The following is a 14420-nucleotide window of genomic DNA, read 5'->3' on the forward strand; positions in this document are numbered from 1 at the left end:
TATTTTCTCATTCTTGCAGCACTGTGAAGTGGTGCTGTGTTAACTTCAATTCTGACAAAAATATTTGTTTCCAAACTTACACTGCTCAAAACTCCAACTATGGAACTTTATTTATTGGAAATGGTTTTAATATTGAGGAGGGGTACTGAGAAAGAAACAAAGATCTATTATATAAAAGTGTCAGGTATATATTTTTTTCACTAAGTTCAGTAGATGGAGTTCTAACAAATGAAAGCTGTTTGGTTTTGAGTTTTTTTTGTTGTTTTGTTTTGGGGTTGTTTGTTTTTTGTGTGTGTGGTGGTGGTGACACAATTAATTTCCTGAAAACAGAAAAAAATGTTCCAAAAGAATTAAAAACTCTTAGAATATACCATGAACAAAAAAGAAGCAGTCAGTGTCCTAATCAGTGTCAGTATAGCAAAACATGAATAATTGAGCACATTAACTTTTATAGTTAACACTTTGTATTTTGTTAGAGTTGTTGTTCCTGTGAAGGAGGTGAAAATCCAAGCCAATCTACTCTCCTCACCCTGCCCTGTGAATGCATACTTGAGCTTTCTAGTTATTTATATGTCTATAGCAAAAATATATTTTTAGTGGTATTGATAAACTGGTAATACTGTGTAGAATTAGAGCTTCTGCACAAGGTTCTTGAGCCACTGAAAAGAAACTAAGTTTTTCTTTCTTAAAAAATGTGTGGGGTGTCACCTATGTGACCTTGTTTGCTTTTCCCCTATTACTTACAGTACTCACATACTATGAATAGAAAGTACCATGTTTGGAGTGCACAAGAGAGTGGAAATCACAATAAACAGCAGCATCTCTTGTTTTTTTTGTTTTGTTTTTAATGTTTCAGTTGACCTTCATATCTGCTGCCTAGATTTTGCTCAGCTTCAACAGATTACCTGGTATCCTCACTGTCCTTCTCCATCTCTTACTCATCTTCATCCTCTTCCCTGGCAACCCCATGAGGTTCAATGCTAAAGATCTGGCTTTGCTGGCCAGGCAACCATCAGGTTGTTTTGACAAGGAAGGAAAACTGAAGATTTGCAGAGTGGTTGGGGATGAAAAATTAATAGGTAACCATGACTTGTGCTGAAATATCTCATGGTTGACGTGCATGTTTTCTGCAGCTGTTGGCTTAGTTACACTAATCACATATACCTGTTTTTAGTTTTCTTCATTACTGATGCTTGAGTGGTGCTGAATACCTTTCTAAATAATGAAGCTTAAATTTAGTTCTTTAATTTGCTCAAGTTTTCAAGTTCCCTTTGTCATGTGCCTGGGAAACAGCACACAGTCTTTAACATTATTATTCTTTTCCTGTAAACAAAGATTGTTTTTTTTTCTGCTAGTGATTGCTAGTCACCAGTCACTAGTTGCCACGTTTTAAAAGATTAGCTATCCAGTTCCTCAGAACTTACCCCTTCCACCTCTGAAAGCTGTGTTCTTTTATCATTATAGATTTTCCATGGCTCACTTCCCACCTCCTTTGCAGGTTTCTTCAGGCTTTTATGATCATATTTTAAATGTCTTTCAATTTCCAGTAAGCTTGAACAAGTGTCTGTTCCCTCAGTAGCTGTTAGAAAATAGCTTATGCTTAGCTGTAAAATCGGTCCTAACACAGTAACTTCAGCAACAGCAAATGTTTTATTTTCACTTGTCCCGGTTGATCTTCATTGTGATTGTATTTACTTTTATTTTATTAGAAAAAAATCCAAACAAAGCCAAACCCACCACAGACTCAATTATGGTAAGAAGCTGAGCAAATTCTGTGCCACATTTTCAGAAAATTTTATACATGTCCTGGTGAAACCACAATATACATTTCCTTATGATAAATAGCAGAGTTTCCTGTGGATGGTGCAGCAAACTTCCTGGACAAGGGGCTTTCGGGAGCATCCTCATCTGCCTGCTTTGGGGTTTCTCAACAGGATTATCACCCTGTGTACTCATTGGAGGCAGCATATCAAGCCCTGCCCAGTGAATATCTGCTGTTTATGAGGATGTTTTGAATTTTTTTTATGTTGAGTGATAATATTGCTAATACTGCTAAAAACCTTACATTAACTGGAGAGAGACCAAACTTTTATGTAGCTCAGTATTACGGGTTATCTGTGCCATGATCAGTGGTTGCAGATTCTAGCAAAGTGTTTAAGAAGCTATGCATGTGTAAGATGTTCCTATTGCCCAGTAAATCCTTCTGGCTCCCAGCAATCATATGATGATCCCGTGGGAAGAAGGGTCATTTCTGTCCAGACATGCTGGCCACTGTGTATCCTATCCACTGACAGACTTGTCATCGTTAGTCTGACTAATCTTTGAGCTTGCTGATTTTTCACACTTACAAGGTAGTGACTTTCCCAATCATATAGAAAAATATCTTGTTATCAGAAAAAGCTGCAGTGTCAATGTGATAGTTTTCCTTCCTTCTGATGCCCACAGGGTTCTGGGGGATGGCATTTAGTCTTAGCAGACTCTTGTACTGAAAAGCAACATCTGATAACTGTGTTTGGATTTTTAGTTGGTGGATGTGCATCAATTTATATTATTTTCTTTTCTGTATTGTCCTTGCACTTTAGTAGGTCTGAAAAGATCCAGGAACTTCAATTCCTTTTCAAAAAAACCCCCAAAAAACCCAGGTTGTCACATAACACAGTTCTTCTATGAGTCCCAGTGCCTCCGACTGACTGTAAACTTTCCACTTTCTTGTGGGGAAAAAGCTACTCTGATTTTCAAATGTTGCTTATTAAAACATCTTAATTGAAATTATGATGAGGAAAAGAGAATTTTATTTATTTATTGACTGTACCAAGGTGTCCTCCTGCTCAATATAATGTTTTTAGTGGTGGCCAGCTTTGAGGGAAGTACAAGAGTTCTGCAGAGGCAACATGTAGAATAACGTGGCCTTAGGGTACAGCTGTTCTTCCAGTTCGAGGTTGGCTGCTGCCTGGAGATACGCCCTCTCCAAAATATAAAAGAATACATCTTGTGTAAAAAATGTTTCTTCCTCTTTTAAGAAATGCTCTCTGAAGAAACCACATTTGTCCATGAGATCTATATCTGTATATGTTTAGAATAGGTTTAGGTATCTGTAAGTACCTACAGATACACATACAAGCATGTTTAAAGAAACTGTTGTATTAAAAATCACTTGGCTATGGAAGAATAACTTTTTCAAGTTTTTTGACCCACTCACTGACCCTAAAGTTCTGAAACATTCCCTGTTCTCAAAAGTTTGATTACATGCCTGCATGTGTTATGTACACAAAAATACATTGCTATTCCAATTGGTTAAGCACTTTTAAAAAGCGTAGTAGAATAGTAATACCCAAGTAAATATTTAGGTCTCATTTTAGTCACTTTTTTTTACCTTCTGAAAATTGTGAATTCAGATTAGCACGTTCTAATCTGAGTGGAATAGCCAGTGTTTTTGTGTCTTAATGTGGATTATGTTTGATCTCCTGAAATGATGGAAGCAAAAGCTGTTCCCTGCTAAAGTGCCTGTTTGTGCTCCCGTGTGAGGAGAAGGGAGAAAAGCTGAGCACACACTGTTGAGTGTGTGCTGCAGTCACCAATACTCTCGGCTGCAGAGTAGAAGAAACCTGGGAAGTTATTTGGCATTTAACAGCATGTTGTTGTACATAGGCAGCCACTGAGTGAAGCTGGCTTTTTTTTGGTTGTTAATGATTTTCTTTTCTGACCTTTATAACTAATGCATCTTCCTTGAGAAGCGTTTAATGTGTGAAGACAAAAGGTTGTTTTTATTAATCTCTTACTTCTTTGCATACAGAACCGAGGGAGAGATGGTGCCGACTGAAAGGAAATCTGCTTTTTCTAATGAAAAATAAGGTAATTCTTTTTCCTACTGCTTTTCTTGATGTGCTAGTCTAATATGTGAGAACTTGAGTAATCCTTTTTCATGATAGCTACATTGGCATTGTGCTTTTAGGGACAAAAAATACAAATCGCTATTATTAGAAGAGTGAAGATGAAAAAAATCTGTTGTTTGCTGTTTGTAACACTGGGTATTCTTCATGATATCAACATCCTTTTGCTGAATCATAAATAGTCTATGGCAAGGGTCTGCTCTGCTCATAACATACATGGGTCTAAATCCAGAATTACTGCACCAAATCCACTGGAATAACGAAAGCAAAACCTCACAGCTAAATAAGATATTGTAACAATGCTCAAGATGCAATTTCAGACCCCTACTACAATTTTTTAGTGTGGTTTTATAACTAAATTTGTTATAAAGAATGGTATTATTTTCTCTTCCTGTGCTGCAAAAAGCATTTATATGCCTGACACGAAGGGCCTGTTAAAATAGGGTCTGACCCTGACATGCTGGAGCTGCTGAGTGCCCTCATTTGTCATTGGCTTTATTAGGAGTTGAGGCCACTCATCCTCTGGAATGAACAAGCACTAAGTGTGGAATTGCTGTTTTTCTTACTCTTTCTGTCTGATATTATGGACTTGCTCCTGTAGTTGCCTGAAAATAGCACTGGATTGTAAAGAATTAGGGAATAGGATGCAGCTTGAGACGCTTACCTGTTAACAGCAAGTATTTTATAACTGGCTTCCAGATTATTTTTATACTGTGTGGACCAGCAGTTGGATGGAAACAATTGCACTGCTTGGTAGATTGTACATTTTGTTTGAAAGATTTTTCAGTGTGATATAGCAGCTTATTTTATTACAGAGATGAATGTGCACATATGGTACACTTCTGAAGCAGTATTTGCTTTCAAAGCACTGTTCAGGAGCATGGGGGAGACTTCTATATGTGTGCAAACAAAATGAGATGGTGTGACGTAAAAGTTTCTCTGACTTGAGTTTCATACAGCTGCATTCTCCTGGGTGGTAAATGGTCTGACAAGTTTGTGGAGGTGACAGCGAGTTCATGGCCATCCCTTTGTCACACCCTTGTACATTGACGTTCTTCTGTATGACTTGCAGAAACTATTTTTAGTAAAGGGCTTTAAATTTCTAAATGCTCCAAGTTCCTCCAAGTGTCCTATTTTCATGGGAGCCTTGGCATTTTGTAAAACAGTTTAAGGAAATATTTTGATCAACTTTGCAACTGTGAAGAGAGGAGGAGGAGGAGATCAAGTGTAGCTTTCGGTTTGGCTCTGCAAACTTGGAGAATTAATGTTACTATACTATACTAGAAAGTTTAGTGAGCATTGGTACTCAGTTTCATGTGCTATATGGTGGTTGGTTTTTTTTTTTTAATCTTTCTTTTTTTAATGTGAGGGTGAAGTACGGATGGACGGAATGAGACTGTATCAGTTGGACCAGCAAATGAACTAACACTCTAGGGCCACTCAGGCTGTTCAAATGGAAAGCTGTATTTGAGAAACTTGGAGAGTGAGACACAAATTAATGACTTGTTACAGAAATGATTTAGGCTTGCAGTAAAAAAATGGGAATTCCCCTTGAAATGCTATAGTTTGAACTGATTAAATAGATGGGTGATTTTCACTCTATATTTAGGTCAGTGCTAGAAAACTGCGTCTTATTCTGGTTTCCTCGTTTAAAGAGGTTTTCAAAATTTGCAGAAGTTATGGAAGGAACCAGGAGATTTGACAAATTTTAGCTTATCAAAGAAGACTGGTGACACGATTAATGTCAGTGTTTTCAAAAGGTGATTTTATTAGGTACTTTCTTTAATTAGGGAGATCACAGTTAAGAGAGAGACTTGGAAATGGAAGTCAGACAAATGCATATGATCACAGAATGATTGCCCAGTGAAGCCCAAGTGTGGTGAGATATAGTGGGTGCTTAGTTTTAAAATGTCAAAACCTCCTAGGCTCAGTACAGAGACCACTGAGTGATTAAAGGGCAATGTCTTACAATGAATCAAACTAAATGATGTAGCACTTCCTAGTCAGCTTATATCCTAGGAATTTGTAAAATGGTCATTTTCAGAGGCTTCATCTGTTGGGTATTATAAAGGATGGCTTCTTCGACAAAGACAGATCTCTCTTGAATCTCATATCCATGTTTCAAAAGATTCAATTTATAGGCATACTAAGTAAAACCACAGCAATTTGTGTGCTGTGAGGACAGAAGGCAGTGTACCCTGTACTTTTTTTTCCTTTTTTTTTTTTTCTTTCCTTATTCTGGAAATGAATAGGTTTCCCACCTGAAGCAGATTCTTGACATAGGAAATCACCTATGTTTAAATTTTTGGAGCTAGGTTGCCAGTATAATAACAAAAAATAGTCTTATGATGAAAGTTATTAGGCACCTTAATAAGAATAGTTGCCAATTTTCTGCTCTTTCCTTGACTTAGCAAGGCTACTAATGAGGTGTGTGAAAGATGTGCTCCAACCAGTGCTGAGGAAACCATGTTCCTATTTTTGTTGCTGAAATCTGGCTTGGCTTATGGCTTGACATGGAAGAAAAGTAATTTTGATGTTTTGGAAACTCATCAGAATGCTGAACAATTAACTCTACAAGTCACTGTCATGAAGCAAAGACTGATTTGCTGCTATTCATTAGCTGCTGTCAGAGCCACGTGTATGTCTGCATGTACAAATGCTTAATGGCAGACTCTCATTCCTGTTCAAATGCACATAAATTCTGCTACTTGTATGAGAGGAATCTTCTCTATGAAATTGCAAAGGATGCTTCCCGACTTATCTGCGCTGTAAATCCCAAGTAGCATGGCAGTAAATTTTCAGTTCAGGGAGAAAATGTGGTTTATTCTTCTACTTTTTCATACATGCATGCAGCAGAATGACCTATTAGGCATCTTAAGGACATTTATTTTCCTTGGTCTAGCAGTGGACTTGGTTATTTTGGACTTGGAGTGGACTAAGTAGACCTATTTGTAGGCCTGAGGTACAATCAGCATTTGATAGTGAAACTTCTTCCCTTTGCAGACTTTGGTGTGGTATTTTGAGGTGTGGGTAGGTAGGCAGTTTTGTTGTTGTTTGCTGTTTCCCCCTCTCCCCAGATTGGTTCCCTACCATATTATACTGATTGTAGATGGCAGAGTAATAGTAGTGAGAGGTCTGCAGCAGTGGCCTCTGTTAGAAAAGGCCAGAGGCTCTGCATCAGACCCATCATGGGGCACAGTTGTGCCCATCAGCACAGCAAGTGGTGCCTCTGGGAAGATGTATTTAAGAAAGGGCAAAATGCTGCATGGGAAATGTGAGAAACAGCCCCAAAGTTGGAGAAGGAGAAGGATCTGCCCCAGGTGCAGGAGCAGATATTCCCCTGCAGCCTATGGGGAAGACCGTGCTGGGGCACTTGGATATGCTGGGAATGATCTGCAGCCCATGGCCAGCCCACGTTGGAGCAGGTTCTTCTGAAGGCAACTGTAGCCCACAGAGAGGACCCATGCTGGAGCAGGTTTTTGATGTCTGCAGCCCATGGGAGGGACTCCCATGCTGGAGCAGGGGAAAAACATAAGGGGGATCCTGTGCCACTGGGGAGGTGTGGAAGAGGAGGTAGAGGAGTTGAGAATGAATGAGCGAAGTTGTGCCTTGGGAATAAAGAAGGTTGGAGGAAGCTGCTTTAGTTCTTGTCTTTGTTTCTTACTGCCCAAGTCTATTTTAGTTTGCAGTAGGCTAAATTAATATTCCCTGGGTTGAACCTGTTTTGTCTGTGATGGTTGTTGGCAAGTGATCTCCCTGCCTTCATCTTGACCCACAAGCATTAAAAGTGGGAGCTGTATGTTCCTGTGTGAAGTCCTCAAACCACACAAAGCGTGTAGGCTTTGTGTCCACTGCCCAGGAAGTGGGAGATGTGTGCATTTGCATCCTATGAACATAGTACATGTTGCTTTTGAAGGCAGAACTGGAAACTGGGCTCCCTAAAGCCATGGCTGGAAGTGTGACTGGGCTGGGGAACCTGGTGTGTGACAGGGCTTTCGGAAAAAAGTTTGACGTTGTACTTGCTAATCGTGGAGCAATTCTTATGCATCCTAGCCCAAAATAGGATTTTGGAACTAGACAATGTTATGTGCCTCACTTAAATTATGTGCTCTGCGGGTTTCCTTATTTACTTAGATTCTACCCAATTCCAGCCTGGTAGGTGCTTCCTCCCAGAACTCATTTTGAGTGGGAAACAGGGAGAAAGATTGCTCAGCAACAGTTGCTAATGTGTGTAACAAGTATTAGGTACTTATGTGCCTTTTTTAATTAGCATAGGAAGACACTTTGGATTAGAAGTTTTGGATCTCTTTGGATTGTAATATTGTCTAATTGTTTTTGTTTAAATTACAGGTCGGAATTTATAGCAATCATTTTTTTGGAAAACCAAAATCAACAAAAAACAACCCGAAACAAGAGAGCAGTGCATATTTTTGTCATGTTATGTCGTTTCCTTGTTGTTTACTGTTCATAGGTCCTTCAGAATAATTTTAGTGTTTTTCTTTCCAGTAAAGGAATAAACATATTACTTTGACCTTTTGCAGTCTGTTTTAATCCTCATGCCCATTCAAGGCTGGATTTCAGCCTAAACTGTTGTTTGCCATATATGGGTGAATTCAGAGTGATTGCTACTAATGTAAAGAAAGAAGCTATCTAACCTATTTGTGGTTCATTTTCCCTAATGTTTAAACTAATATTCCCAAATAGTAGTGCTGATACTTAACCAGATTTGTAAATTACTTTGCAGTCTACACACAAAAAGATACACTAAAAAGTACAATTATGTTTCTGCATTTCAGTAATAGCTCCAGAGGGCCCATTATGTTCTCTCGAGTAAACATTTTGACATTCCTGCTTATTTTTGAATATGTATTTAGGAATTTATTTAAAAATGGATTTTTGATCAATAGCTTCTAGTGGATTCCCTAGGAGAGTCATTAGTGTCTATTGTGTAAATCTTGCTTAGCTTGTGGTTTAGCGATCCCATGGAGGTAACCATTCCAATCTGTCAGGTCAGTTTGTCCATGCACTGGCTCAATAAACTCATTCTGCTTTTGTGTGTGAAAAGTGGCCTTTTAAGACTTTTGTGATGTATTGATTTTTAAAAATTATCATGTAGAAGGAAAGGAATTTAGTTTATGGATGACCATATTGAAAATGAAAATAAAAGCTGCTGTGAGAACTGAAAGGATTTTAAATTATCAGTCATATTTCACACGTAAAATTATAAAGGCTTTTTTTTTTTTCTCCTCTAAACAGTGTTGTGGTAGCCAACTTTTACGCTACATTTGTACTGTAATACATGCTTGTTTCCTGACACCCTAAATTCAAGGGATTTATACTGAAGGTTGAGCTTGACTGAACACCAGTTGCCTACCCAGGTTAGTTATCGTTCCCCTCTTCGGCAGAACGTGGAGAAGAAAATAAGATGGAATAAAAACTTGTGAATCAAGATAAGGGCAATTTAAGCAAAAACAAAGGTTTTGGGTGCAGAAACAAAGGAAAACAAAAGATTTTTTTTGTAGACCCACAGATCCAGAGACCCAATCTGTGGCCTTAACTATGTTAAGCTTAAGATTTTGTAGACATGTTTAATGAGCAAACCTAAATGATTGTGCTGTCAGTAATCACAAGCTTTCCTGTAATGTTTGTGAAAGCTTAACATAAATTATATTGTTATAGCATTTATCACAAGTGTAATGTGGCAAGAAAAGCCTGAAAGTAAGATTTCAGATTGACTCATAAATCAATAACCAGAGAATCACATGCAAGGTAAAATAGTAGAATAATGACATGTTTCTTGAGGCTCTGATGTGAGGCTCAGCTGTGAAAATGTTACTCAGGTTTGCATGGCATAGTTGTATGTAAGTTCTGCCATAAAAATGTGAGAATGTATCAATGAATCTTATTTGCATCAAGCAGGCATGCACAATGTATTTTCAGCATTTCAGCATAGCTGTGGAGTTTTAGTATTTTTCTTTCGAATTTGGTATCTTTTAAATATTCTTAGAATGAGATTGCTTTATATATCTTGAAGCTGTGCAACTTTTTCTGGTCTGTTAGAATATGCAGTTTTCTGTGTGTGTGTGCTTTAGCATTCTGTAGGTCAGTGATCTCTGTAGAACATCGTGAAATAAGTGTGTCCCTTGTGGCTAAGGAGGGACTTATTATAAACCATTTTTTTCAGCAACGATTCTAATTTTCTAGAGCGTGCTCTGTGTCTGTTTAAAGTCTGAACAGCCGAATAAGTTGTTGCTGCACCATGTAGCATTGCTTTGGGATTGAATCTGATTGCTGATTTGGAGTTTTTTGCCTATATACTACATGTCTGATGTTAGTTATGACTGTGTGCTGCAGTATCTGTGTGCTGAGAAGCAGCTTAGTGAATCTGCATCTGTAAGTTTCGATGAAATATGTTTTTACTGTGTTGGTAAGATTTTGATTTATGATGGGAAGTGTGCTAGATGGAGAAGAAAGGGGAAAAATTACAAAACTGTGGCACGGGCAGATCTAGAAGTCGTATCAGCCCTTGCATGGTTCAGAGGTCTCAGTGTGTTTGGTTCAGAGGTCTCAGTGTGTTTGGTTCAGAGGTCTCGGTGTGTTTGGTTCAGAGGTCTCGGTGTGTTTGGTTCAGAGGTCTCAGTGTGTTTGGTTCAGAGGTCTCGGTGTGTTTGGTTCAGAGGTCTCAGTGTGTTTGGTTCAGAGGTCTCAGTGTGTTTGGTTCAGAGGTCTCAGTGTGTTTCTGAGCGTTCTCAGCCCCAACATCACCTGTGCTTCTGCCTGCTTTTAATTGAGATGTGAGTTGTCCTCTTACTGTTGGAATGATTATACATATAACAATGTGCAGATGCATGTATAGATATGCATATATATGTAAACATCAGGCAGTGTTTGGTGAAGAACTCAAATGAATTTGGTTGTGTTGAGAGAAGGGATGTTGCCCTGCGGATTTTTAACGTACCTTAGTGTATTGTGTCCTGTTACTGTAGTCGTGCATTCCGACCAGTGAGATATCTTGTTTATGTTTAAAGTCCCTTACTTACGCTGGGTCTTTTTTTTTTTTAAATAACCAGTTGTGTTACCCCTTATGTTATACTGTGAAGGCATTTTTGAATGCTTATTTTTTTCCATACCTTAATTTAAGTAGTAGATTTTTTTTTTTTTCAAGATTTTGGGATGGTTTCAGCCATATTAGATTGGGAGAAAAGTGCTATGCAGAGAACTCTGTGCTAGCTGAATGCTGTGAACTCCAGCCTTAAGCATGATGTACATAATGCCAGTGCAGTGTTAGGAGGGAGGAAGGTGCTGTCTTCACACTGCTCGTGAAGAGGTAGTGTGGGGAGCATTAAATTGTCTGGAATAGTTGGGGCAGACAGTAGACAAGTATTACCCTTGGTTTCCTTAGTAGCTGTTCCTCTGCAGCAGTTGTAGTGCTGGCCCAGACTCACATGTTGTAGGAGTCCTGCAGGCCCCTGTAAGCCATGACACCAGAATGCCATGTCTGCTTGGGGTAGCAAGGGCACACTGAGCTTTTGTTACTGAGAGTCTGTGCAGTACCACTAAGGTCTGTCATTGCAGTCTGCTTTCCAACAGTACTGCAAAATGCAATGTGTAACCACTGAGTAATGACAATAATTATTTGCTCCTATATTTACTATGAACTGAAAGACTTTATATCTCTCTTTTCCCATCTTAACAGGATCCTATCAAGCTCTACTGATTCCCTCCCTTATCTTGCTGCTTCTCCTTCCTGCCTACATATGTTACTGACTTGCTCTCCATATAGTGAAACCCTTCTCTTCCTTTCCACTGCTGTTAGAGTCAGACCTTTCATATAATCTATGCTTGCTTTGATAATCCATTTTGCCTCCCGGTTTTCTTCTGTGTCTGCTCTCATCTCTTGCTGAATTTGTTCCATGTTTTCTGCTGCTTCAGCTTTTTTTATGGTGTAAGCATGCTTTACTCCTTCCTTTCTTTGTGCCTACCTGTCCTTGACCTGCCTGTGCTTACCCAGTTGTGCCCATTACTCTATTTGATATCTGAAGTCTGTTGCTACTTTGTTTACAGTGTTACCCATTGCCTTTCCATCCCAGTATCCTGCCTGGTCCCGTTGCTATCCCTTGCACTCTACAGAACAGTCTTTTACTAATCTTTGAATAACCTCTTCTAAATGAGAGCTAAGAAGCATCTCTTGTTCATGTGACTGTTACTTCCAACAGTAGCTCACCCTCTGACTGTGACTCTGCTTTTTCCTAGTCATTCTCAACTTCTTGAGAATGATTTTATCTTGATTTTATTCTTTTGAGGGATTAATGCTGTGCAGTACTTAGAGTTGAAGCATATATGAGAATATGTAACTTTAAAATGTAACTTAGAACTGTTTATTCTTCAGTACTAAACTGCATCCAGACCTGCTTCAATACCTGTTTGCCCAAACTACACTTTCATCTTGCCTTTCAGAGACCTCTCCCTGTGCATTTAGCCATGAATTCAATTTCAGTGGGAATCAAACAGCTGCTTAATCTTTCCTGTCAAATTCTTCCCCCCATTGCTTTTGATGGCTGATGCAAACATCACTTCACTTCCTGCTACTTGTACCATTTTTAGCATTGCTTTCAACAGGAGTGTGTTTCTAAGTATTTGTGTTCTGGCTATCTGTGTGTTTTGCAGATTCTTTTTAAGATAGACTTCTCTTTCCAGCTCTGTATCACCTAGAAGTCTGGACTGGGATAATCTAATTTTGTGCTTTCATTGACTGAAATATCCTTCTCCTGTTCTTGAGAAAGGAGACATTTGGTTATATCCATTAGAGCTCTTGCAAAAATAATTTTCCTAGCTCTTTTTTTGACCATTACTTTTTCCTTTGCATCAAACTCTTGTGTCCTTCCTTTTGTAAGGTCTTTGTTTTCACTGTGAAGATTTTCCCCAGTCTCCTACTTGTCGTTCTTCATTTAAGCTTTGCTTAAAGTTCTTCTGATTCTGTTCTGTGTCCAGCACATAACACGTGTTCATAGACTTGTAAAACCAGCAAGGAAGTACTAAAACAAGACACTAACTAAAAAGTGTAATCTCATTATCTTCCCCTAAATTCTGCCTTTACAAATCTTTTTTCATATAATTCTTGCAAGAAGTTCACAATGACAGTTCCATTTTATTTTAATGTTCATTGGCTCTCAGGTAGCCTGATGTGGGCTGACATGTCTGTAGTGTGTAAACTCTGCCTTTTTTGTGGTTTAACATCCATGTTCTGTATCTGTTCAGTGGATAACATCATAGAGTGTTGCGATCCCTCATCTGCATTCGTAAACCCTCTGGTGATATATATAAATTTTTAATCTGAGCAAATCCCTGAATTTGTAAGTGTTATCTAATAGAATTAGCTAGGTCTAATTTTTGTAAATAGTTGTTTGTGTTCTCTGCTGTTCCTGCAGCAGTCGGTGTGCTGTGATTGCATAATATGTGGAACTGTATGTTACAATTACATAATTGATGGAAATCAAGCACCAGTCTTGTTTAGACTAGATAATTGTGTGGATAACTGTATTTAACAAAAGGTTACAGAGCATCCCCATGTGGTTCTGTCTTAGTTCACTGGCTCTTGCTCTGCTTGGTGCAGCAGTGAAATCTGTGCTGGTTCTCAAAGAGCCGTGGGGTCTGGCAGATGTTTTTATTGAGCAGCTTCTTGCCTGACTGCTGAGAGAGTCCTGGGACTGAGTATGCATTCACTATTTGAGATAAGTTTACAAGATCAGGACTCTGTTAGCTTCCATAGCTATTTTGGGAGACTTGGATGACAGTTTTTGCAATGCAAGCTATGGTTTTTAGAGATGGCTGTAACAGCTGCCTGGTTTGGGCTAGAGGAGACCTGACGGCTAAACAAAAGAGCCTTTGAAATGCTGTGTGCAAGCACTGAGTAGAAAATGTGTAGCAGTCTGTAGCTGAGTACATGGCAACTAAAATACTTGGCATTTATCTCATTGACTATTAGCTCTTAACACATGACAGAAATCTAGGGATGGAGGAAGGCTAATAATACCAGTTTATTATTACTGCATTAAGAGATGGCTCCTGCTGCAGTCTGCAAATCTGCACTTAAGGGAATCATGGAAATGTTTTGGTTTGTGTTTTGAAGTTGGTATCCACTGTAGAAGAGCTGCTTGTCCTATGAAACTGTTTCACTTCACAATGCATTCCAGTGAAGAACCCCTGAGGAAGATAAAACTGTATCAAACCAAGCACAGAATTGGCACATTTGATTATGTTAATCTGAATTGGGATATTACTCATAAGAGAATATGCAGTGAAAGAAAGTTAAAAGTTAATCTTTCAATAGTATACCTACATTTCTTTAGTGTTGAGAGATCAGTAGTCAAAGGAAGAGCTCTCCACCTTTTATTTAAAAAAAGAAACTAACAAAAACAAACCATTTCAAAACCCAATTGCTTGCATCACATTTTTTCTGTTTAAGGTATCCACTAGTTTGTCAGGATACTGTTGCTAAACTCTTCCTTCACTGTAAGGGATCTGTACCTG

At 38.6% G+C, this 14420-nt stretch overlaps 1 protein-coding gene across 7 annotated transcripts in view; it reads left to right on the forward strand.

Moving 5' to 3' along the window:
- INPP4B (inositol polyphosphate-4-phosphatase type II B) overlaps positions 1-14420 on the forward strand; it is a 332585-nt gene that overhangs the window by 58163 nt on the left and 260002 nt on the right. For 3 of the 7 annotated variants that reach the window (XM_064651566.1, XM_064651565.1, XM_064651567.1), the window contains one exon: positions 3794-3852. The exons of 1 other annotated variant lie outside the window; for it this stretch is intronic. In XM_064651566.1, the coding sequence (XP_064507636.1) occupies positions 3841-3852 (12 nt within the window). In that variant the 5' untranslated portion in view covers positions 3794-3840. Of the gene's footprint in view, positions 1-703; positions 1080-3793; positions 3853-14420 lie in introns of those variants that run through there. 3 more of the 7 variants (XM_064651563.1, XM_064651561.1, XM_064651562.1) reach the window with 2 other exon arrangements.

This window comes from Pseudopipra pipra, chromosome 4 (genome assembly GCF_036250125.1).
Source record: "Pseudopipra pipra isolate bDixPip1 chromosome 4, bDixPip1.hap1, whole genome shotgun sequence".
NCBI lineage: Eukaryota > Metazoa > Chordata > Aves > Passeriformes > Pipridae > Pseudopipra > Pseudopipra pipra.